This window comes from Neodiprion virginianus, chromosome 5 (assembly GCF_021901495.1).
Source record: "Neodiprion virginianus isolate iyNeoVirg1 chromosome 5, iyNeoVirg1.1, whole genome shotgun sequence".
Classification (NCBI taxonomy): Eukaryota; Metazoa; Arthropoda; class Insecta; order Hymenoptera; family Diprionidae; genus Neodiprion; species Neodiprion virginianus.
Genome location: NC_060881.1, coordinates 30,245,022 through 30,271,289, shown reverse-complemented (window position 1 = coordinate 30,271,289; position 26,268 = coordinate 30,245,022). Strand labels below are relative to the sequence as shown.

Sequence of the window (26,268 nt, the reverse complement as noted above, 5' to 3'; positions counted from 1 at the left end):
TGAAAGACATAAGAGGTTTATAAACGTCTTTTATCTATGATGACTACTGGTCATTAAAAAGGGGACAAAACGGGTGATTTCACCCTTTGTAACAATATATATAATAAACATATATATATATATATATGCGTCGTTTATAATTGTTTTTGGCGAATTATGATCACGTTATTGTAATTACATACGAGGGAATTCGAAAAAAAAAAAAAAAAAACAATATTACAGAATAGGAATAAAACGAAAAAATTTTAAAATTAATGAGTATAATAATTATGATATTAAAATTAAAAATAATAATAATAATAATAATGATAGCATAAGCTATAGTAATAAAGAATAGTAGTAATACATTTTAAAGGACACGAACTGTGCAGAATTAACGAGAGGCAGTCTTTCGCGGAGATTATTTAATCGTTGCTTCGCACCTTTAGCAATGTCCGAAATTTAGTAAACCATGATAAGGAAACAAACAAAACAAGAAAAAAAAAACATACTCTTATTTTGAAAAGGCAATTCCTTCCATCCCATTCTAATTTCTTTCCCCGATGTTTCGTTACGGTAACGTTACTAACTTCAGCCTCATGAGATATTCATTCGCACGTATGGTTAGAAAACAAGAGAACTAGAGGAAGAAAAAAAATATTTAAAAAAGTCAGAAAATTATTATCCTAAAATGCACTGCTTGGTTGTTTTATTTTTTTTTTTTTTTTGTTTTCGACTTCTTTCTTTTATTCAATTTTTTTTCAACTTTATTCTCTTTCTTATTCATTTTTTCCGTGTGAAATGATGCTTTGCTTTATATGTATATATACGTATTTGTATATAATAATAAAATACATATATATATATGTATATAAGTATTCAGCTTAGAACGTTTATAACACAATTTGCGGTGTTATAAGCGTAAATCGATTAATTTAAATAAATACATCGAGACATGATCGTGACTAAACAGCAATATATATATTATATATATATAAATGTATATATGTATAATATACTATTATGATCTAAAAATTTTTTTCCTTCTTTTTCTTGTCTATAAATTGTAATTATCATTATTTCACTAATGTTTACCTAAATTACTATTACAATAATTACTTATCGTTTAATCCGATATTAGTTAACTATTATTATTATTGTGGTTGTCGTTCTTATCATTATTATCATTATTATCTGGCATTCAATTCGCATTCTTCTTTTTCATATCTCCTTATTATTTAATTAAACGTTTTTTTTTTTTTTTTTTTTTTTTTTTTTACTCCTCCATTTCATAATCTTTTTCAGGCTACGCTACGCAACGCGTCGTATACACATAATAGCAGCTTGACAACGCGTTTAATATTTATTCATTGTTATACGTGTACAAAGTATTTCAATTGCTACGCGTATTTTTAAGTAATTATTTTATACTTTACGTTAAGTAATACATGTATGTATATAGTATATACATACAGATAATCGTCAGCGTCATCATTATCAGTAGACACAGGGTGATTCAGAAATTTATTCGTCACGTTTGATCCATAGTCGAATCAAAAAATTGGATCGAATAGATTCCCCCCCCCCCTTTTTTTCTTCTTTTTTTGTCAAACTTGTTTTAAATAGTTTCGTTTTCAACTCATGTCCATTATCTTGCTAAATAAAAATTATTACAGCGACGGTGTGCGAAAAATTCGCTTGTTTTTTTTTTTGACTTTTTTTTTTATCGAGATTCGGAAGAGAAGAAATTGTCTTCTCTCGGCAGTTTTCACTTTGCGTTGTTGGGAAGATGAGAGGAACAAAGGAAAAAAAAAAAAAAAAAATTCAACATTTACGATCCTCGCAGCGTCGTTATTATTATATAAGTGTAAAATTTTATACATTATGCTTGACGAATAAACTGTGAAATACCCTGCGTTTAATTTGAATATATATGGTATATATCCATACTTTATATTATTACGAAATATATCATACAAACGTTTACTATACATATGCAATAATATTATACTAGAAATGTAATACAGTCTCACATCAGTTCAATTGTTTCTTGTATATTATATAATTATTTATATTATCAGTTGTTGTTATTCTTGTTGTTCTTGTTGCTGTTGTTGCTGTTATTAATGTTGACGTTACCTTTTTAGTGATTAATTTGTCTCGTATAATAGGTATATTAATATGTATGACAGGGTACATGTGTTGTGTTGCATAAGAAAATACGCCTGATTCCGATGATAAAATTAAAAAAATGTTACAGCATCGATTCGTTCCTTTCCTGTTGCGTGGTACTTTTCTCTCTTTTGTTTTTTATAAGTTTATGTTTTTCATATTCCTCGGTTACGGTATTCCATTTTTTTGTATTCGTACTATATGTATGTATATATATATATATATATATATATATATATATATATAATATATTCGTAATTCAACGGGTAGAAATGTATATAAAAAAGTTGCCGCGGAGAAATTTAATGACTATATTATGTACGTACGACATTTATATAATAATGTAGCATCGTTATTATTTTTGTTATTATTATTATCATCATTAAAATTTATACCCCGCAATTATCTCAAGTTGTTGCGCCAATATAATATTATCCGCATAGGTACGGCGGTATATTTATACAATATACATGTGTATATATATATGTATATTTATAACGCTTACTTAATGTTATAGGACCTATCAAATCTCTTTCGTAAGCATATGCATATGTCAATATGTGTAGGTAGTTGAACTGGTTTAAGAATTTATGCCGTTTCTGTTTCAATTTCCGATTTCATTTTGTTTCTTTTCTTCGTTTTTTTCACCACCCTTTCCCTTTTCCGCGATGATAAGAGAAAAGTAACATAAATAAATAATTACGAAAAATAAAAATTTCTTGCCACTGTAGCATTTAGGCGACATACCATATATACATATACAGAGTGAATTTCTAACTACCGCATGGTCCGTCGTCTGCTAAAATTTAATGCGCATCCGCTAAAATCCGAGGGCAAGTGTTTGTCAGTTCGACGAACTGTCTCGAAACTCAAAAATTTTTTACTGTCATGAATTCACTGCAACTGCCACTAACAACCATCAAATTATTTGAGGTTAGATACATAGCGGTGAAGTACCGCTTAGTTACAAATTTACGACGGTTTATCGCCCTGCCAAACAACTGCTCTCGAATTGTAGCGCGTGCGCATCGAAGCGTAGCAGACGACAGACCATGCGGTTATTAGGAATTCACTTTTAATTGGGAACTCTAGCACTCGGATACGCTATCTGGTGGCGATATTCAAATTATAAATTATATTCAAATAAATTTCTTGTAATGAAAGTTTCGTATTATATTTTAAAATTACAAAAACAAAATGTATTTTAACAAAAATACACTTGTCTGCATTTGTTTACGTACAGCGTGACCACTCACTCTAGTGCATATTTTCACCGCTAGGTGCAATTTCTTGAGCCAATCCTCTGCCAGAGATCCTAATATACGTACACAGTGAGTATCTAACGACCGAATGGTCCAACGCGCATGCCCTAAAATTCTACGGCAAAAGCAGTTCTCTTGTCAGGTTGACCAACCGTCGTAAGTTCAGGAGAAAAATCACCGCGATGTATCTAACCTGAAAGGTTTTGACAGATGGCGATGGCAGTTGTCAATGTTGTTCAATTACTGCAAAAATATAGCCGATATCTGTAATGGATAAAACATTTTGGCCGTCCCAACTGTTTTTGAAGATCGAATGGGCAGATTGCGAATGTTTTTATTCGTAAGAATTATTATTCGACGAGTGACCGAAGTGGAGCACAACCGCCACTGACAACTGTCAACATTTTTTAGGTTACATACATCTCAGCGATCTGTCATCTGAAATTGTGACGGTTGGTCAACCTGACAGAAGAACTGCTTTTGCTCTAGAATTTTAGCGCATGGGCTTCGGACGATTTGACTGTAAGCTACTCGTATATACATATATATGTAACACACAACACCGTATAATTAATTTAAACTGAAAGTTTTGCTTCACGAGTAATTCTTGCCTCTTTATTTTCCATTTTCGAACATTTTTTTCTTCTTTGTCACGTATATAATATATTATTTTATAAAAGTAAGGGTGTATAAATGTGTCCATGTTTGTATATCGTATATAATAATAATATTGAAAATGTGTTCAACTTTTCTGTTGAATACGAGGGTCGATATAACACTTATACTTATACATACAACCGGATTGGATTAAACATGCGTTACATAACATGATCCTCGAGTATCGATCTGCGGGGTGAGAGAAGAGTGAAATGGAGAGAAAAACGGGGAGAGAAGAAAGATAAAAAGAGAACAAATTTATGGTTACGAGTGTAATAAAAATTGAAATTTCTCTACCATCGTCTTTCAACCGTATTCACGTGTATACGTTATACCGTAAGAAAGCACGAGAGCATTAATTCCGTAATTTAGAATAAGTAAGAAAACACACGGAAACACAAGCACAACGAATTAATATGCATGTATTCATGAGACTAACGTTCCGCTTCCCGTTTGACTCGAATTTTTTTTTTTAAGATATTTTTTATTAGACAGAGAGATTAACTTCGATATACGATAGCGGTGGAGAAAAACATTTTCTACAAATTTTCGAATCGTTAACCATCGGCGAAAAACGTTCGATTGGTTTTACTTCGCCATTTTTAATCTGCCACTTTCAATTGTTTTTCTTTTTTCTTCCTGAAAGCAAGTCCGCAGTCGGACGTATCGCACCAAAGACTCTGAGGTTGGTTAGACTGCGTTCCAATTCTATGCTAAAATTTAGTTATGAACGCTATTTAAGACTTGTAGAAGAGGGGAAAAAAAAGAAAAATGTAAATAACCATGAATCACCGCTTAATTACTCGCTAGCGAAATAATGTCAGTGCCCGGAGTGACGCAATTATATTAAAAAATGATGTAAAAATCACGTGTACCATAACTTAAACTTTCAATTTCGAGATTTGACATATTTTGAAAACTTTAAGAAAAATATATATATATATATATATATGTTTCGAAATTCTTATTACTTTTATCACATTGAGTTAGATTTTTAATTTTTACTATACAAGAAAAGTATTGGTTTCGGTGGAAAATAATTTTTTCTAATTTCAACGAAGTTTTACGAACCTCTAGAACCCGAAAAACATGTTTTTAGAAAAATGTCGCCGCGGATGTCGGTATGTCCGAAAAACTCTTGGCGACGATCTAGGAAACGGAGCGATGAAAAAACTTGAAACTTACAGGATTTTACAACCAAATGGTGGGCGTGAAAAATTGCCATGTCCCGTTTAATTTGAACTTTCGGTTCTACCAGAAGTAAATCGATTTTCAATGTTTTACCGACAAATTTATACTTTTTTTCTCATTATTATTGTCTCTAAATTGTCATAAGAAATAAAAATAAGGCTTACGTTTAACCAATATCACAATATCATATGCGCACGAAAGATCTTTGTCAATTGATTGAACTTAATTCACGCAGCTGCTGGCCAATTTCAAAAAAATGCCAAGAGCTCATAAGGGAGCTGTCTCGAAACAAAGAGAGTGACAAATCAAAAACTAGCACCAAGCTACAGACTCAATACGGAGATGATGAATAAAAAAAGAATGTTTAAAAAACTCAACTTTCTACCATATACAAACAAAAGATGAAACTAAAAACTTGTCGACTATATATTTAGAATAAAAATTCATACTATATGTGTATATAGGTTATAACGTATGCATAAATAAAGTAAAAAAAGTAAACTATATTTCGTCCAATAGTTCACGTATAATTTGTATATAATACGATACGCGCGTGTGGGTGTGTGTGTGTAGATATTTCATGCTCAGAATTATCGTATTTTTTTTTTTCTATTTGTTTAAGGTCTGTAAAAACCTATATTTTTCTCTTTCTTTTTAATCGTTTAATTTTCCGCGACAAAAGTATTCGAACTGGAAAACACCCCGCCGTGTTGCGAATCTCTCGGTTCGTTATACGTGCTTATACGTACATTGTGTAATACAAAAGCGTAAAAACTCGACCGAATGCAAATATATCACGCAAATATTCTAGATATATCTATTACAATATAAATGCGTCTACAATTGCTAATCCTATTATATATCACTTATACGAAACGACACATACATACATACATATATATATATATATATGTATATACCGTGTCCATGAAGAAAGTGCGCACCTTATGCGCGTGCGTCAAGTCGTTCGAATTTTATTGGCTGACAGTTAGCGCCTGATTGCGAGTCAGCAGCCGACGCAATACCAATCGCGACAGTCAGAAAATGTCCCTAGGAGCCCACCGTTACCTGCGGGCAACTGCTGTCGGTGTTGAATTTTGGTTTCTTTCTTTCGTTTTATGTTTTTATTTTTCTCTTTTTCCTTCTTTCACTATAATTAAAATTAATACGCTACGACACTTCGAAAAGACATGAATTGAAAACTTGAAATTGCAAAGAATTTCAAAATCGTTTTGTTCGTTTCTCCTGTAGAGATGGGAGATAAAATAAATAAAAAAAAAAGAGAATCAGCCTCATTTACTAAACACTTCTTTCTCTCGTCGGTCTTTTTACTACCATTTTTACAGTACTTTCAAGACGCAACCGCTGCTAGTCAAACTCTTATTAAACAATTTCCATTCAACTCGTAGCGTATGTAGCCTACTATCGGATATAAACTATCCACGTAATATATAACAGGTGGGTATGCACCATGTGTGTATATACATATATGCCTGTGTGTGTCTTTAAGTTCCATATCACAAAACAATTACTCTGTTCCGTATATCACGGGGCTCAATTACTAAACATCCTCATCGTCTATACATATAGGTATGTAATAATGACTTCTTCAACTATCTGTGTCAATATATATATATCTATATAATTTTGTTTCATTTCCATTTCTTTCTTTTTTCTCTATTGTAGATTTCTGAACGGCTTTGCATCTCAAATATCGCTCACTTTTTTACCTCATACAATTTAACCGCAATCTCAGAATTGTTTTCGGTTCATTGTTTTTTGTTTTTTTTTGTCTATTTTTTTTTCTGTTTTCTTACCGGAAATTAATTTGAGTTTTCACTTCTGTATGAGAAGAAGTTATATCTTATTGCATGTAGTCTTGAGGTCAAGTAACCCAGCAACCTGTTTTCAATGGTTATTAACATGTTTCTTTTTCCCGCATCTTTTCTCATGCTACAAATCATTTCATGTTGATTACTTTTCCAGATTTCTTTTTTTTTACAGCGATTCCGATTGCAAAACGTAATAAAAGCAAGGACGATCGTGCAATTCGAAATTTAAAAATTACACGCACGTTAGAAATTATGTATATACTTATACATATGTAGCAGCCGTTGCGATATCTGATGAAGAATATAACGTTGGATGTGGATACCCAATTCGATAGATTGTCAACTATAGGAAATTAAAAATTTGACTAAAAGTTTCATCAGTTTAAGATGGTTCAAGTTTCAATACGTCGCTAAAGCGACTGTAACAACATCGAGATATTTTTCCCTCAATGTATTACACATTTAAAAATGAAACAATTACAAAGAAGAATAAAAAGTAGGTAAAAGCTTTTCTCGCAATATATCTATCTATCTATCTCTTTCTCTCTTTCTCTCTCTCCCTCTCAGATTTCTAAATTCGAACTGTCATGGCGGACTAACGAGCCGGCCCACATGTAACAGTTTATCTATTTGTTCCTCGGACGTCTTCCTAGAGACGTATGTATTGTATCGCGCGTGTGTGTATATACATATATATATATATATATATATATATGCACACGAATAGTTATGTAGGTCAGAAGCTATCAGACGGAACTAGCTCCTTCACCTGTGTCCAAACCATTCAATTATGCCGTTTAACAAAGGAAAGAATCATGCGTGATAAAAAATGTACGAGAAATGGGGATCGGTAACAGTGGAATAAGAATAAATGATTACAGAAACCTGTAAGTAGGTAGTACTTAAAAATCGCGAATTATTATCGTTACAGGTATAATAGTTTGAAAAGGACTAGACTAACTCAATTGCCTTGAAATATTAATCTTACTACCCGCAGCAGTTCATCCTTATTTCATATTCCTATAATTACCCTCCCCCCACCCCCCTCACTCTCTCTCTCTCTCTCTCTATTTCTCTTTCTCCCACCCTCCCTCCCTCTCTCTTTGTCTTCTTCTTTCATTGCATATAATGAAACTTAACGAGCGTCACCAGCATTCACGGTCTATTTTATTACACCACTTTATATTCGCACAGTCAACCAGCAACAAAGTTTACTGCACTGAATTTTACGATAAAATTTAGTTAAGACACATGAATTTGTAGCCTCGTCAACGCAGCAGCTAAAAGATATCAAGTATCAGGACAAGAAATATCTTTCGAACTTTTTCCACGTTCCATGGAATGAACAATCCTCCATCTCGTTTATCTATTGACAATTAAAATGACGTTAAACATTCAATTGTACGACATTTTTCTGTAATGTCAACGATATTGACAACCGTTGTCGTAGTAAGAAATATTTTTTCTCGGTTCAACGTTGAAGCTAATTTTCCGTTGCTGAGTATTTTACTTACAAAAATACTTTACCCCGGTCTGTATTGAAGGGCCGATTTAGGTCGAGAATAAACCGACCACTCGGTTCATATTAATTGCCATATAACTTAGGTGTTTACTGCACATGTGACGTGATGGAGAAACATGCATTACAAAAGTCTGGATATGATCCAAGATGGCTCAAAAGCTGCAGCAGGTCAGGGCATTGAGATTTTGAGTGGTCCGTTTGCAATGGTCGGGTTTTAAGAAAACTCTATACATAGATATATGAACGACACTGGTTTTATGTTCGAAAAAGAAAACTGACCCAAGTTGAAACTGCTGCCTTAGTCACGAAGCCTTCTGTACCTCTCTTGGCAATTTACAGACGGAAGAGAAACGCAGATGTGACGGCGAAGCGATCTCATCTCGTTCAATATTAAATTCACCTAACACAAGACATCTCGAGAGAGCGAAAGAGAGAGACATAAATAGATAGATACATATTTTATTTATGTCAATCGCAATATTAGACAATATGTATCAGACCCTGCACAATCACTGGGTATAACAAAAAAAGGGGTAGAGAGAGGGAGAGAGAGAGAGAGAGAGAGAGAGAAATAGAGGAAAAAAGGAAAACGATATCCAGCCGCTTGTTAATTGAGTTTGTAGTACCGCCAGCACGCTGGAGTTAGTCAAAACACTAAAACCCTTAATTTGGGTCGACTCTAAAATAAACGTCTTGTGTTTTTTTTTTTTTTTTTTAGAAAAACGCAGAGACAGTTAAAATTCGAATTTGTCATTCGCACGTAGCCGCCGTTCATCACTTAATCTATACTACTCGTCTGACGGACGCCGTCCAAACAATTGTCACATGTTAATGAGGGTGTAAAGAGTCCAGGGCTGTACCGTGCAGACGTACTCGTCAAGTTCCCGTAGTCTCCAAAACAAATCAAGAAAGAAAGAAAAACTAGTCCGCGGTATTTTTTTCTTTCAATTTTTGTTTTGGTCATCGCAGTACGACATTGTATAAGCAATGACCCGATAATGATGAACCGACGTCATATGCAGCAGGTATGCAACGACGATGATCAAACATATCGATGACATAATAATGACAATAGTAACAACCGCAACTATCCATAACTGGACTGGTAAATCTCGTACTATTTGTAATTCTTAAGCATAGATCGTAAATCCGCGTCCGTCCGCCAACTTAACGGCGGAATCGACGTTGTTTTGCTAGAGTTTCTACTTCCGGAAGCGGGTGTCCTCAGTCCGGAAGTTGGCGCTGTTACCGGCACAGCGTTTTGCTGCTGTTGCTGTTGCTGCTGCTGCTGCTGCTGTTGTTGTTGAGAGTCATTTTTTTCACCAGGTGGTTTGGGCAGCCTCCTCCTAAGCCAGTTGTGCTTTAACGCCTTATTCGGCGTCATCCGAAGCTCGGGATCCCACTCTAGGCACTTTCGTATGAAGTCGAGAAAGTAGGCGTCTTCGCATCCCTTCAGCGCCCTCTTCAGCTCCTTAGATCCTGGAGGACCCCTTCTTTTCCCCCGACGCGAGAGGCCGCCACTGAGCATTGTCGTCCCGTCGCTCATCGTAGTTGCCGTGCAGTACCTCGGGTACCCCTTCGAGCTTATGAAGTTCCGCGACCTCTTAGCACTGTCGAGCAACCTCTGAGGCGGCATGCCCAGCAGCTCTATTATGCAGGCCAGCTGATCGGCCTCGTCTTCGCCTGGTAGGAGGGGGAAACCGGTGAACATCTCCGCCAGTATACAACCCAGACTCCACATGTCAATCGGCATCCCGTATCTAGCTCCCAATATCACTTCGGGTGCTCGGTAAAATCTGCTCTGTATATACGTGTACACTCGTTGGTGTTCGTAACAGCTTGAGCCGAAATCAATCACCTGGGAACAGATTATACAAGGAGAGGTTAGATACATTCGGCATTTTTCATCGGCAACTTGGGCGGATAAACCAAAGATTTGGTTTGTTTTTACACCGAGAGCTGAAACAGTGAAACTCGGCATGACGAGCGAACGACTCCCGAACACAAAATAATCCAACTCTACTGGTGGGCGAGATTGGAACACGTCGCAGGGTTGCCAACTTGGATCGAAACGGGGTGTGAGATGTGAAACTCTTCCGCGTCAATTGGCGAATTGATGATGATAAGAGTTTTCCTAGCCTCCTTGAATCACTACGTCAACTATCCGAGATTCGGTTAACCTAAAAACATTCGCGTCACCGACATAACCTCAACGAGCTCCGTTTGACAGCTGAATTATTTTCAGTTGGCAAACCTGCGTTAAAAGACGATAAATCTCGCGCATGCGCAATGAGACGCTCGATCAGCCAAGTTTCACAGTTTCATCTCGACAGACCTAGAAACAGTAAATTCTTAGCCTTCGTATACCGGGCCGCGATTTCCCGTTTAACGAGATTATTATAACTACTCTGACGCTGGTTCCATTATTAAGGCATGTCTATCTATAGTCGAGAAGAAAACGACGACACTGTGCGTATGTCGCGAAACAAATTTTCCACTCGCCTAGCCTGCGTGCGCGACTCGGAGAGAAGAAAATCTGTACCAATTATAGCATTGAAAGCAACAAATCATTGCTGATGGTTTGCGCGTGGGTGTACATGAGATTACACGTTTTTCACCACGGAGTTATGTCACGACTGTGTTGTAACGTGTTTGAAGAAATCTAACGGATCTTTTGCAGATTAATAGGTCGTTAATTCCTCATGACAAGTTCGATTATTTTTACTCAACAACGAAGGTGGCTGATTTTGAACAACGGTAGAATTAAGTTTTACAATATTATACCTTTTTACCTATCGAATTAGTATTTAATTTGCAAATGAAAAACGATCGAGAACTATAGTCCGAAAGGCTGCGATCAATGATTCGAAAAAAGATCACAGCTCAAAATCGTATAAATCTTTTTTACATTTCCTCAGCTGGCTGTCCAACAAGTTTCTAGATGTCTGTTTTTAGTCCCTGAGATATTAGGTTGGTTAGAAAAAGTTTAGTACGAAAAAACATGTACAAATTAGTGCTATGAGACTAATCGATAGCTTCGATTAATCATTTTTTTCGATTAATCGATTAATCGAAGTTGCCTAGTAATAATTCTGCAGCTCAATCGGTACATGAATCGAAACCGTTGATTAATCGATTAATTAGAAAAACGACCAATCGAAGCTGCCGATTAATCGATCAATCGCACAGCAATACTACAAATTACTTGGGAGACAAAAAAAGAGTTTATCAAACATCGTATCAAACGGCAGGTCAACATCACCTTTGGATTTCATCGAATAGCGCCTCTATTGATCTGGTGAAATTTGGCTAGACTTCATCCACACGAAATAGATTCAGTAAACTGTACGAATCAATATATTTGAAGCTACCAGATGCCGCTCAATTATTTAGATAATATAATTAAACCACTATCTGCCTGTTATTTCTAAGCAAATTTAAGAAACCAACATCGATATTTCGTACATGCGTAAAGTATCTTTCGTTAGTATACATATATTTGGAATGAAGGATAGTGGCCTCCTTAAATACAAAACGTTCCTCTATTAAAGGGGTCTACAAATTGGTTCTGTTAAATAAAAAAAAAATAAGAAAAAAAAAAAAAGTTTTCACAGAGCGTCGTTGCACGTCTGCCAAGTTTTCACTCACTAGATGTAAGCAAAGGGGGGGAAGAAAAAAAAGCGTGCAGATATGTCTACGGGTCTATGATCCCGTCGTCGAGGTGGAGAAGTACACCACGTGCGAAAACTAGTCCAGACGCGATATGTATTATATATTTTCGCTAGTTGTTAAAATTCTTAGATGATGCCAGTGGTCGTCGTTCTCGTGTTTTATTATTAGGTATGTAGGTACAGTCTTACATTTTCTGATGCAGGAGATTCGCACGGTGGGATAAAACGTAACTATAATACTTCAAGTCAAAATAATCCCCGACATTTTTTTTTTTTCTTTTTTTCTTTTTTTTCCCACTATTACACGCCCGCAAAAGTTTGTATGCAAATTTTATTACACTCGGAAACCGTTATTCACTTTCACCAGAGCTTGCAAGCTCGAAGCATATACATATATGTATAATCGGATATTGGCGAAAGAAATGATAAGCCTGTGTAAGAAATATTAGAATGTTTCAAATTGGAGCAATATTTTTATTATCTTTTTGCCGAAACGAGGTCTGAACATTAGTCTTTACCACCTAGTATATGTGAAAAAAAAAAAATTGCACCTTATCTAAAACGAAGTCTAATATATATATAACATCAACACTATTATATTCATGTTACACTTTATGTCTATTAATAACCACAAGAGATTTCCGGTTCAGATGGAGAGGAGAAAAGAAATAATAAACGATTGAAATAGATCGGAGGTCTAACAATCAACTACGGAAGTTGAAATTCACATGTTGGTTTATCTTTGTGTACAAAGAACCAATTATGTCAACCGGAATAAATAAACCTGAGTATTACGTCAAGGACGTTGAGTGATTATTTTTTATTACTCTTTATTTTTCTCTTTTCCAGGCCCTAACTAAAATAGTTGATAATTCAAACTTGCCGAGTCACGGTATACACAACGTAAAGAAACCTTACTTCGCAAAGTCTAATCATTAAAATGGATCAATTAACATTTCTATTAAACTCTTTGGCTCTTGTATTCAAGTTTACATATATATTTCAATAATAATAATAACAATGACATTAATAATACAATCAATGAGCGATAAAGGGACGGGAGAAAATGATCGGATCATCACAGTGCCGGTTAATTACTGTTTCTTTGAATCCAATTAGCAAAGCCCCTCAATTTCCAAATTCTTCATTATAACAACAACACGAGTAAAACGAAACGTGGATTATATTTTAATTTTTGTTCCCATTTTTACCGTTCGATACTCATGTACGTATTACGATGCACGTTATTAATATATTATATATATGTATGCATTCAGCTCACAGAGCTTATTACTGAAAATAATTTACCTTTATACGTGGCAAACGGTATACGCAGGCATAAGTCCGAATGTATTATATATATATGTGTGTACAAATGTATATACATAAACGCACACACCGTTACCTTGTACCTTATGAATTTCAAGCACAGTTATTTTCGTGGTCCCACATTGATTTTATCGATTCGACTAAAATACGTATAAATGTGTCCCTTCTCAGTTGAAATATATCACAAGTATATAAGATACACTGTATTGAACATAGATATGAGTGTATACCTTATATAACTCTATGTATGTCTGTAAATTATTTTATTGTTTCAGATTAAAGAAATATTTTCGTCCCCCCCCCCCCCCCCCTTCATTTTTTTGCTCTTACAAGATCTGAACATTAGTTTTTTGACGAATTAGAAAATCACCGCGAATGCGAGGCATTTTATAAGACTGTGCGATGAAAATGATTGTTTTGCAAGATTTTACGACAAAAAAAAAAAACTGGAAGCTTGAATAAGTGTGGACGTTTCTTTTTATTTTTTAGAATATCAATTTTTCAACAACGTAACAATTAAAGTATACAAAATAAATCGAAGTGCCGGGGGAAAGTAGGCTGTCTGAGGATTGCAAACGCGGTATATATATATATAAATATATGGATCGGAATTGTAAGTATATGATATGTACACTTGGGGACAATGAATCTGAGACCGCTAATTCTTTACACTAGACAGTTATGTTGGCAACACAGGTAAACCTACAGCGCCACAGTCGGCCGAGCGCGAAACAAACTCAATCTCAATAAACGTAACGTAACCCATGACCGTCGAATCTAACCTTAGAATACGTGTCAATCTAACAAGTCGTTATCCCCGCGGTATTTTATCTTTGGTTGCGGAATTGATTCGAGAAATTGTGTGGAATCCTTTTCATCGTTCATCTAGCATATCCAGAGATTATAACGATCGTTCTACGATACGATGATAAATCCGTTATAGATCAACAATCATTTACCTTATATATGTTCCGGAATCTATATAATTCTATTGACATATCTATAGATAAGACACGGATACTTGTACATACATAGTAACCCAAGATAGTCAATATTCAGATACTTGAAATGTCCGTCTGCAGTAAATCTCTTGCTTTTGATAAGAATAAAAATATTAAGTTATAACGGGTACAAAATTTGTTTTCATTTAATAATCAGAACTGTATTCTGTGTATATATATATTTATATACACCGTTTTTTAAAACATATTTTCAATGTTTAGCATAGCCGAAAAATCTAAATATAAAATTTCGTGTGTATAATCACTGCTGACGGAGAGTAAAAATACTGGAGAAAGGTCGATGATTGGTTGCTATAAACGATTAGAAAACCGTTTAGATGTGCGAATTGAAGAGTTTTATTAAACGCGGTCCAACCGCTAATCTTTGTGATTCTTCTCGTCTTTTGTATTACTTCTTATCTGCGCTGCTCGATTGTCCGGCAATTAATTAAGAATTGTTCGATCAATCCTATGACGAATGAATCGAAAAGAAGAAAGATCGCGAATAATATATTGTGCACGCGGAAGAAGAAAACTTATTTAAATCCCAACGACGATGATAATGATAAACCAAAAAAAGAAAAAACAAACACACATGTTTTACAATAACACGGAGTACGTTATACTGCGTAGTGTTAATCAAACCTTGAGTGTTATTATACACTATACAGATTTATAAAGCAATGACTGTACAGTGTAAAGCGATGTAGTATCAAGGTCATCGGTCGCGTACTTACTTGCAAGAGTAGCAAATTAATAAAAAATTGAAAAAATAAATATATATTCGTACACAGGCTTATATCGTAGGGTATACGAACTCTTTGAATATGGTCTCATACGCAACATCATCGAGTTGAATGTGTCTCTTGTTTCACGTCGCTCATTGACGACCGATGGATTGAGTTATTAATTTAACTAGGTCAAAGACAATGCAGGGGAATTTAAGAAGTAATAAAATCCTCACGTGCATAATTATTATTAGTCCGGTATCGCGATCCAATCGTCAAGGTTAAGAAACCGGAAGAACGAGTAGAAGAGGTGCTGTAATGGTTCATTGTTATACTGTCCAAAACTAAAAATTATTCCAATTTTTCTGTTCAATTAGTTCATTTTCCTCAAGGAGAAAAAAAACACAATTGTATCGATTTTTTTGTTATTCTTACGTGTTACAGTTAACACGTTTCAAATGAAATTCAATTCTTAATGTTGTGAATTAGAAGAATTATTTACTATCAGTGCGCTATAACACAAAAACTTCGTGAGCTAACGGTAGAAATCATAACTGCATTAACGTAACTCAGTTTTGTTTGTATGTACAGCTGTCTTAGCTTAGCTTTCAATGACGCGCGATAATCGAAGGAGAGAATGTGGACTATAAAAAAAAAAGGGGGTGGAAAAAAGAATGAAAATATCTTTACGATCGGCAATTTGAACAACCTGAAAAACTGACCGGAAGAAGCGTCTGTAACAGACGATGTTGCCAGGCCAATAAAAGCAGAAGTTGACGGAAGAAGAAGCAAAAAATTAGCCTAACTCGAAACGGAAAGAAGAGAGTCTAAATCCGTCGCGCAGAGAGTTGAAACAAATTTTACGATAACCGCGGCATTAGGAACGAGTATTTTTACTCGTATACTCTTGAAATTTGTTTTATATACAAGAGAAGAACGAAAGAAAACACGAGGAATTAAACACATCGAATAATTGATTTGCACGAAGAGAAACGACAGTTAAAAAAGAAAAAATAACAATAATAATAATCATCTAAATTGAAAAAAAGCAAGATTGCAACCTGTTTTTAGTTGTGCGGCTGTGGTATTAAGAGGATGGTATAATCAATGTTTACCGACCGAGTATAACGTCAGTTATTTTGACTACTATCGGAACCTATGTAATTATACATCATGTAATGCTGGACAGAAGACTAAAATAATGCCATAAAATGTAGTCCTCTGATCGAATAACTGTTAATTGTAAGTAAAATATTTCCTGCCGTTATTCTCGCAACATAACAATTTGAGATTTATTCTCAGTCGTAATTTCGTGTCAGTGATGTTCAGGTTCTGATTATAGTAAAAATAATAGATATTCTACTCGACCGGCAAGGACTGACTATAGCCAAAATAAGGGACATTTTTCTCGGTCGGTAAGGACTGTCTACAACCAGAATAAGGGACATTTTACTCGGTCGATAAAGACTGACCGTAGCCAAAATAAGGGATGTCTTGCTCGGTCAGTAAGGATTGTCTAAAACCAAAATAAGGGACATTTTACTTGGTCGGTAACGAGTGCCTATGGCATCCTCTTAACGGAACACGTGAGCGCGGTACTGAAACACCCTGTAAAAAGATACGTGACATATTATATATGTATACGCCAGAGTATAATATACGTTATAATTTCTTAGCCTCGACACTATATCCCCGGCAGTGTTGTGAGGTCACAACAAAGTTGTCGGTTACCAAGAGGACTGGCAGAACCAGTTTGCGACAGTAATCTGGAATTGAATTTAGCAAAGAGTCATAAGGGCAGCTTTGCAGCAGGCAAGGCAAAAGATGTGTACAGCAAGCAGCAGCGACAAAACATCGCCGTCGAAGATTGACGACTACCGACCAAGCAATAAATAAACATGACAAAAAAAAAAATCATTATTTCAAACATAACACAACGGGACATGTACACGTGTCCATAAATAAATTGTGTAAATATGACGGTGAATATTAGCTTAAATGCGCGACGATAAATGTCAAAGGATAAAGAAAAATGCAAACTTATACATTAACTGCAAATATTTACTGCATCCCCAAATCATAGAAAATAAAATATAACGTCTTACAGATGTTAATGTGATATAATCAAAGTTACTTTGAAGTAACTTAGTTTCCAACGAGATATACGCGCGTCATAATAATCTGTACTACTGTACTATGGTTTACTAAAGTTTCAAACGATCTTTATAAATTTGAGAGATAAAAATATTTCTCAAAAATGCATCGCGACATTAAAGTCACAAAGGTCAACCTCGTCATTCTGTCGCTTCAAATTGATTCGATAAAATTGTATTTGACACTTCACGGACAAATCGGCCGTTTATTAAATTTTATTAGGATTGGGCAGCAGCAACAGCAAGCGTATTGGATTTAAAAGAAAAAGAAGTTTTCCGCGCTATAGGAATTGAAAGCCAGCGGACATGCAGAAGAGGAGTAATGTCCGAGTGCAATAAATAGAACTGTGGATATATTTTATCAAGCCGCTTTCTATTGCCAAGAAAAAATTTCGGGATTTTGAAATTGATAAATTGATGCAAAACTTAGCAGAAAATACTGTATAGAATAGAATTAACTTCGATAATGTAATAAATTTAAAATAGCAACGACAATATCGACGATAATAATAATAATAATAATAATAATAATAATAATAATAATAATAATAATAATAATAATAATAATAAAAACAACAACGACAACGACACAACGACAAAAATCTAATGACGAGGAAACAAAATTAGGATAGGCCAATTTATTCCCAGGAAGTCTTTCGTCCGAAGCTGCCTAAAAATATAACATGCATACATACATACAGCAGTTAAACAACTCGACCGTGAGTAAGTGTGTATGTATAGGTATATGTATAGTTAAACATAAAGGAGAAGAATAAAAGGAAAGGAAAGAAATGAGAAAGGAATATAAATAGATGGCTGTCAGAATTCAGTGTTTTTTCTTCAGTTACCGGAAAATCGTTTCTTTGTTCTTCGCTCGAATCTTTGCGCACAGGTTTTACTTGTGACTCCGTTGTCTTTTTCCGTAGAGATATTATAAAGTGTATGAGAAATCTTACGTTGAAAATGATAATCATACTTGTAAATTCGAACACCAGTAAGGACAAAGAAGAAAATCTAATAAGATAGAGGTGAAAACAAAAATGCTTCTTTTAACCCTCGAGTCACGCATTATTGTGCCGAGTCAACTTTTATAACAAGATGGTATTCTACGGTTTTCATGGTCGCTGATTGCGGATATGAAATCAGATTTCAAAATTTGAAGATGGCGGACAAAAATTTCAAATTTTATCAGATCCGGCCGAAAAACTTTAGGCAGTTTTCGGGGTCGCTGATTACAAATCTGAAATTAGATTCTGAAAATTCAAAATGGCGGATCCTATGTGGTGGACAAAAATTTGAAATTTGATCGAATACGGTCAACACACTCCATGTTTGGATTCGCCATACTGAATTTTCGATATCTGGTTTCAGACTCGTAATCGGCGAACCCAAAAACTCCTGGACGGAGTTTTTTCTCCGGATTCGATCAAATTTCAAATTTCTATCCACCATATTGCATCCGCCAATCTTGAATTTTCAAAATCCGAATTCAGATTCGTAATTAGAGGCCCCGAACACTAATACATATTTTCCAATCAATTTGTTTCTAACAATAATAAGTTACATTATATCGCAACAATCACTTTCGAGTATTGAAAACCTATTAGTATACTATCAGAAATAGAAGAAAACCGCAAAGAAATGTGTTGAAAAGTTCTTTAAATATACAAAAAATGGATATAAAATAGGTGGTAAGAATACTTACCACTATGACTCAAAGGGTAAAGGACATTCTCGAAAGATGAGGTAGAGATAACTTTTTTAAGTACGTATAGTAGATATATATATGCATATATGCATATATATATGCATATATATATATATATCTATGTATATTACTCGGGAAGCTTTAAGTACAGTATATTTATAGAAGTGGTACACATTTAGACGGAAAACCCGAGGAAGAAAAGAAAGGAACGAGAAGAGAGGGTGCCATAGGTTTTCCCCTAGCCTAGACCAAAGATTCACCCAGAGCACACTCTATCTATATTTTGAAAGGAGAAAATAATACTTTTACTCGGAGAGAGGAACTCGGGAGGGTTCATTTCTCAGCCAAAGACATTCGCGGTCTGTTCCTAAAACGGATTAACTTGAAGCTCTCCAAGAAGTCGAAAGAATCATGAAAATTGGGAGACAATCGAATCTCAAGTGTCGATAAAGTAGATATTCATTTTACCAGGATTCTTTTTTTTTTTTTTATCGTACACCTAACGAAGTTGACTGATCTTTCAAAGTACTGTGCATAATGCGCACTATTGAAAAGACTCTTTTACCAAACATGAATACCAAAGAATAGTCAAGTTTCATTGGTTTCATTGGTAAATCGGACCAATTTGTGCAAAGTATTTTTCAGATAAATACGAGTACAATTAACACAGCATGCAAAAATAATTGAAATTGTACTGTCAGTGTTAAATATTCACTAATTATTGAATAAAATATCACAGTACTTTTCACAGATCAGCACAGTGTGTCAAATCAATATGACGTCAGAGAACTTCTTACTAGAGACAAATTGCGTTATTTTTATTATTCTTTCTCGTTTATGGTCAAACTTGAGATGAGAAGAAATATTGTAATTATTGTACATAAGTAGATTTTATCTTGAATGAAAATTTTGAATCCGAAAGATGTAAAATCTTGAAATGACTAATTCATCGATGACAGCGTCGAGGCGTAAAGAGACATTATCCATAAATTCTGATGCTTGTGTGATGTCACTTTGAAAGACTAAGTAAGTAGTCTACTACCGTCTCACTGAAAGCGTCTTATTAGAAAATCTGCTTGAGTTGAGTTCTGCTCTTTAAAGATTCCCCCTTTAAGGTGTGCATGTTTCTATATATGCAACCACTCGCAGACAGCAGCCGTTCATTAAAGTCACCGTCGTACAACTGAAATCCAAGGTTTTATTTCTTCAATAGTATGAAGAGTTTATTTCCGGGAAGAATTTTCATTTCTTTACTCATTGGGATTTTTCAAAATATACTGCTGTTTCGAGTATAAAAATAAACCAGCAGCACTATTCGTGTCACACGCACGGTGGGTAGTTAAGTGTGCTTTTAACGAGTAGTTGAACAAGGAATCAAGTCAGTTTACACCCTCAACCCTTAATTTCAGAATCATCGTTTTGCAACGAAGTTTCCATTTTATCGCTTTGGTTGGATGTTTAATTCGTGATTTTGCAAAGCGTCTTCAACGTCAAGTATATCTCTCCACTTTCATGTGAAATATAATACAATTTAATACAAAGGGCTTGATTGAAGAACCGTAGACAAATTACACAAAATAACGACAGAGCGATGGATCGAATGTGAAACTACGACAATAGTCGGAGTTCGAACTTGACAGTGAGAGATACATCCGACACATTTGTACTTGAATACAATTGAGCCAATCAATAAAACAGTGAGTACTGTATAATATGAATATAAACTGACCTTGATACCGCTGCGTCCCTGTTGTTTGAGGAGGACGTTTTCAGGTTTCATGTCGCAGTGAATGATTTTGTTCTTATAGAGAGCGTCGAGGCACTGTAGCAGAGAATGTGAAAACTTTCTAACAAGAGCGAGGCTGAAGCCTTGAAACTTGTTCTTCTTAATGAGTTCATAGAGATTAATACTAAGCAGTTCGAAGGTGATGCACATATGATTTCTGAACGAAAACGAATCGTACATGTGTATAATGTTCATTGTATTGTCCTTATCCTGTTCCTTCAAATTCTTCAATATTCTAATCTCCTCCTGAGCCTGTCGATAGAATCTTTTCTCGTTCCTGACCATCTTAAGCGCGACGTGTTCCTGGGTCTTGTGATCATAGGCCTTGACGACCTGACCAAACGAACCCTTGCCGATTACCTTGAGTACCTCATATCTGTAGGCTACGTGATCGTGAGTGATGTGAATGTACGATCCCTGGTCGTTGTCGTACCCGTTGTTGTTAGCAGCGATCCCGATGATCCCCGGTCGCTTCTTAGCGTTAGCTCCGATGTAGTATATCTGCGGATAGTTGAATATCTCGTGATGTTCGTGCGGCGTAAGGTACTTCATGTAGAGTTTCATAACTGTGTCGGGAGTCGCGATTGTTGTCGCAGGCTTTCCGCCAACCGTAGAGTTTCCTTCCGTCCTGCCATTTTTCACCATAGGACTGCTCGACTGGCTGTTTGGTTGGGAATGGGAATTGTGGCAGCTAGAATTGTGGCTCGTATGGCTCGTGTGAGAACTCAGGCTGATGTTCAGGCTGTCCGAATTGCTAGGAAGGTTTTGCAGGCTGTTGTTAGCGCTCGAACCCAAACTTGGCAAGTGCGTACTTCCATGCGCCGAGTGACTCTGGGGCGATTCACCCTGTTTCAAGACTAGACTGCCCCCTTTTAACGGGGGCAAGTGGTTACTTTCGTTTGTCGAGATGTATGTCTGCGTCGATATCGCGTTCGATGGTACAAACGCGTTCGGTCTTGATAGCGGCATCTCGATAAAACTACTAACTAGTGCTAAGCTAGTCATTTGTGCCCATTTAGAATTGTAATTTTTTTATTGTAATATTTAATATTTATCGCGTTCTTCCCTTCGGTTAGTATTTATTCTATCCTGCTCATATTTATTACAATGATTTTTGTTTTTTTTTTCTGTTTAGAAAAATTATTATGTATTTATTTTATTTAATTATATCGTCGAAGGGAAAAACTTTTTACTTCGGCTTATTTAAAACGTGATAGAGAGATTTGTTGTTAAGTTTTCAGTCTCAATTTTACGGTAATATATTTGTTCGATTATTATACTGATAGGCGAGACGCGGATGTTCACTTTAAATGAGAAGAAAAAACAAAACAAAAAACCGAGAACAGAGCTTTTCTATTTTTCTTTTTCCTCTTGTTTCTACACCTGCTGTCTTGCGATATTTAAGTTGTGTGACTGTGGTTTATTGAGATCGTCGATTGCAGAGGCAGTAGCGTTGGTTTATATCACGATTTCAAAAGTGTTTCTTTCCCTCTTTGTTTTTTTTTTTTTTTTTGGAATTTTTTTGTTGTTTTCTTTTTACAACGAAAAAGAAAAATGAAGATGAAACGATTGGACAAGTACTTTCAATGAAATAATTTAAATAGAGAGAAATAAAACGAAACAAAAACAAGTAATGAAGTGTCAAACGAAAAATAAAACGATGCAAAAAATGTGGTAGACTAGACGAAGTTTGAATCTATTTTCTTCAAACAGAGATACTTGCGCGTTTTTATTATGAAAATCGTAACGTATAAAAAGATCACGGAAATCGGTTAGTGTTAGTCTCAATTTGAAATACAAAATATCTATTTCAAATTGCCCGCTTAAATGCAGTAAGGAACTATGGAAAACGAGTTTCTACACTCATATGAAACAACACTTTGAAATAGGATCGTCGATTGTTATTAAAATGTCACTTATGATTCACTTATTTATTTGTTCATTTATTTGAATTAATATTTCCCTTTATTTTCGTTAAACAACAATTAATAAACCGATTGTATTACCTATCTCTTTTGTTTTGTCCGTCGTATATTTTTGAGAAAAAATTTCAAACGTTGATTCGAACGTCTAATTTTATACTCTATGGTAAACGAGGAGGACAAACGCATTATGAGATGCACGCGTTTAGCCGAGAGGTTGTTGGCACGAGGCCGGCCGACCAAGTTTGATGACTTCGCTCCATTCAATTGTTTTTCATTGTTTTTCTCAGTCTCTCCCGCTTCGCGCTTTCTTTATTCTCCTACTATGGTGGTTAATATTATTATTTATTACTTTTATCACCGTCGGAGAACGAAAATAAATATTCGCTATTTAATCGTATCAAATCCGGCGCTCACTTGTTTCTCGGTTTACAGGTAAACAGCAAGAATGGTCACACTTCCACTTTACTTTTCAATCACGCACACCGTTGAGAACCTGTATCAATATCGATCATTTCTCTTCTCCGCACACAGAGTTACGCGTTAGCGTACGTATAATTTGAAGTGTCAATATGATCATATGTATTCACCTTAACCCTGGCAGTGCAATATATGTTTCAGTCACGAATTAGATATCCTCCAGTTTTCATTGGTTAAATCCGACAGATTGATTTCTCCGACTTCGTACATCCGAAATTATACGCACGCACACAGACACTCAGTCACTCACTCATTCACTCACACACACGCACGCAATATATCAAACAGCATATGTATATTTATGTATCACTGACGATTCAAGTTACGTGCGTCAAATCTGTTATCATTCGTTCACGTTTTACTTCAGCGTCTTATCTGAGATCGTCGTTCTTCTTTTCGAAAGTTTCGTACGTCGATTATGATTTTATTTATATCATATATTCTTCACAATAAAATTCCTTTGGGCAGTTTTATCACGACTTGAGGTTGAAAAACACCTATCACCATTACCGCGATGATTATCATCAACTGTCTTTGTCTCCGTGTTTCGTTGCGGTGCGATATTTCACTTTGCACAATTTTCTATTCGCATATATAATATTCGCCCTCAAACCGGCGTATTTATGCACATATGTATATATATATATATATTTACGTTAAAAATTTGCTGTATTAATTAATCACATAACGCACACAAAATCGCGTATCCATGCGCGTACTCGAAAAGTTGATAAAAAATTTGAACAATTCATTCGTAATAATTATGATAGATGGACGACTGAGGCCGATTCTTTTGTTTATTTATTATTCATCCCAGACGTCGAATTTCATTCACAGCCGCACACCACCACCACCACGCACTCTATCCGGTGTTAAAACGATGTTCGCGATCGGCATATCTGTGCAGGTAGCGGATAGACTTTTCATTTGTCGATTGATACGGATGAGACAAAGGCAACGTCAGTAGAATGAGCATGAACCAGCAGTAGAATGAGAAGGAGGCGGCTTCTTTCTTTTCCTTCTCTTTTTCGATTTCCACCTCGTCGTCGTCGTCGTCCTCGTCATACAACGCACCTCTACTATTATTCAGATGGTCGGGGTCGTTTCTAGCTTCCGACCAACGCCACACACAGTCACTGTCTGCCGTATGATTTCTTGGCCCCTCGTCGAACCCGCGCCAGTTCGCTAACCATCACGCACACCATCCACCATATTTATACTTTTTGTAGCCCCCGTAAGGTGTTGGGTAGACAGAGAGACGGGCGTACGAACAGGGTGTATTTAAGCCCGTTGCGAGAGCTTTCCACGTTGCACGAGAACATTCATTCGAAAATTCTCCTGTGTTTTCTGTTACTCGTTTATTTCAAACGCGAGACAATATGTCACCACTCTTCTGTTGTTTTTCCCTATTCAGTCCAGCTCTCTCTCTTTCTATACATCTATCTTGATCGAATTTCTTTGTTTATTCTATCGCTCGGTGTGTTATTGCGTGAAAAGATAATTAATTAACTATTTATTTGATCTTCTTTCTTTTTTTAATTTTATTCGAGTCACTCGAACAAAAGAGGGGAAAACAGACCGAACACGAGTGTAGTGGAGTATCTTTTTTTCTATTCGAAACGTCAAATAGATGTGTGCAGGTACGATATGCATGCATGTACGTATACGTATAACCCTAATTGGTCATTATTCTTATTTTGTTTTGTATACGACTCGCGTGTAACTGTACATCCGGCACAGGTGCACTATCTTTTGGTCGTTCTTTCACTAGTTTATTGTGGGGGTGCAAATCAGGGGTTTTCGCGTTCTAGTGTTCCTGTTTCGAGTCGGATATTTCAGAGGTGTACCCGTACTTTGTCGGGTACCGTTACGTGCGTCAATTTTTATACTGGGTATTGTCAGGTTACACAGTTTTTCATATATAAACAGGCGAAAATTTGTTAGAAATACTCGAGGCGTGCTCCTTCGGACCGTAGGAAAACGCCAGCTTAATACACCCACGCACACACGCACGCGATCACCGAACCCCGAGGAAGGCCAAAAACCTACTAATGCGATTGCAGAACGTCGCACGAACCCGCTATTCGGCCTCTTCTCCGCTCACGGCGCCATCTTGCCGCAAATGTTGTTAACTATACGCGCAGGTTAGCATCTACGTATACAGCGTAGCTGTACATTTTGATGGTTTCTCGTAATATATGTACAGTAAAATGCATAAATGCCTTACCTATACGGATAATTTGTTTTCGGTCTAAAACAAAATGCGAGTTCACTTTGTGTGACGATGCAAATAACGTAACATACAGATAACGTGAGATAATAAATCAAAGTAGGATTCTGTTTCGGACCGAAAGTAAGTCAGTCTGGAGGTTAGGGCATTCATGCAGTTTACTGAACAGTAATGTTCATTGATAGGTTTCCGCTGACTGACAATTTTTTTGTCATGAAAAGTGAAACGAGTGTTCTTTCCATAGGAATTGTACGTGGCTTAGTTCAACGCATCGTTTATTTCGAGTAGTTTGCTTCTTCTTTCTGTTACTTGCGTCGCTAGTCACTGGCATATGAAATTTGATTAGAAAGGAAACTCCTTACAGTTTTGATTCCAAAAAAATAGTAAGCCAGTGAGAATTTATTAATGAATATGACTAAACTAAGAAATGCTTTATGCTTTTGCACAAATTTTGCAACCATAGCAGTGGATTTAGAAGTAAGAGAGACGCGATGAACACGAAGCATGGTTGTAAATGCAGAAACCTTGTCCGTACAATTTTCGTACTAACGGCGTGCAACTGACGTCGGCGTCACAACGCTTAGGTATTCCAAATTGGTTCAAGCGTCAGTGCGACAAGAAGAGCAAACGTATTCTGTCTCCGTT

At 35.8% G+C, this 26,268-nt stretch overlaps 1 protein-coding gene across 1 annotated transcript; it reads right to left on the bottom strand.

Moving 5' to 3' along the window:
* Positions 1-8,194: 8,194 nt before the first annotated feature.
* On the bottom strand, positions 8,195-25,449 carry LOC124306153 (dual specificity tyrosine-phosphorylation-regulated kinase 2-like). Its single transcript, XM_046766411.1, has 2 exons — positions 20,935-25,449; positions 8,195-10,473 (listed from the first exon to the last, which is right to left on the bottom strand). Exons 1-2 carry the CDS (start codon positions 21,994-21,996, stop codon positions 9,733-9,735), a joined length of 1,803 nt encoding a protein of 600 aa, XP_046622367.1. The 5' UTR covers positions 21,997-25,449; the 3' UTR covers positions 8,195-9,732.
* Between the last annotated feature and the right edge of the window lie 819 nt (positions 25,450-26,268).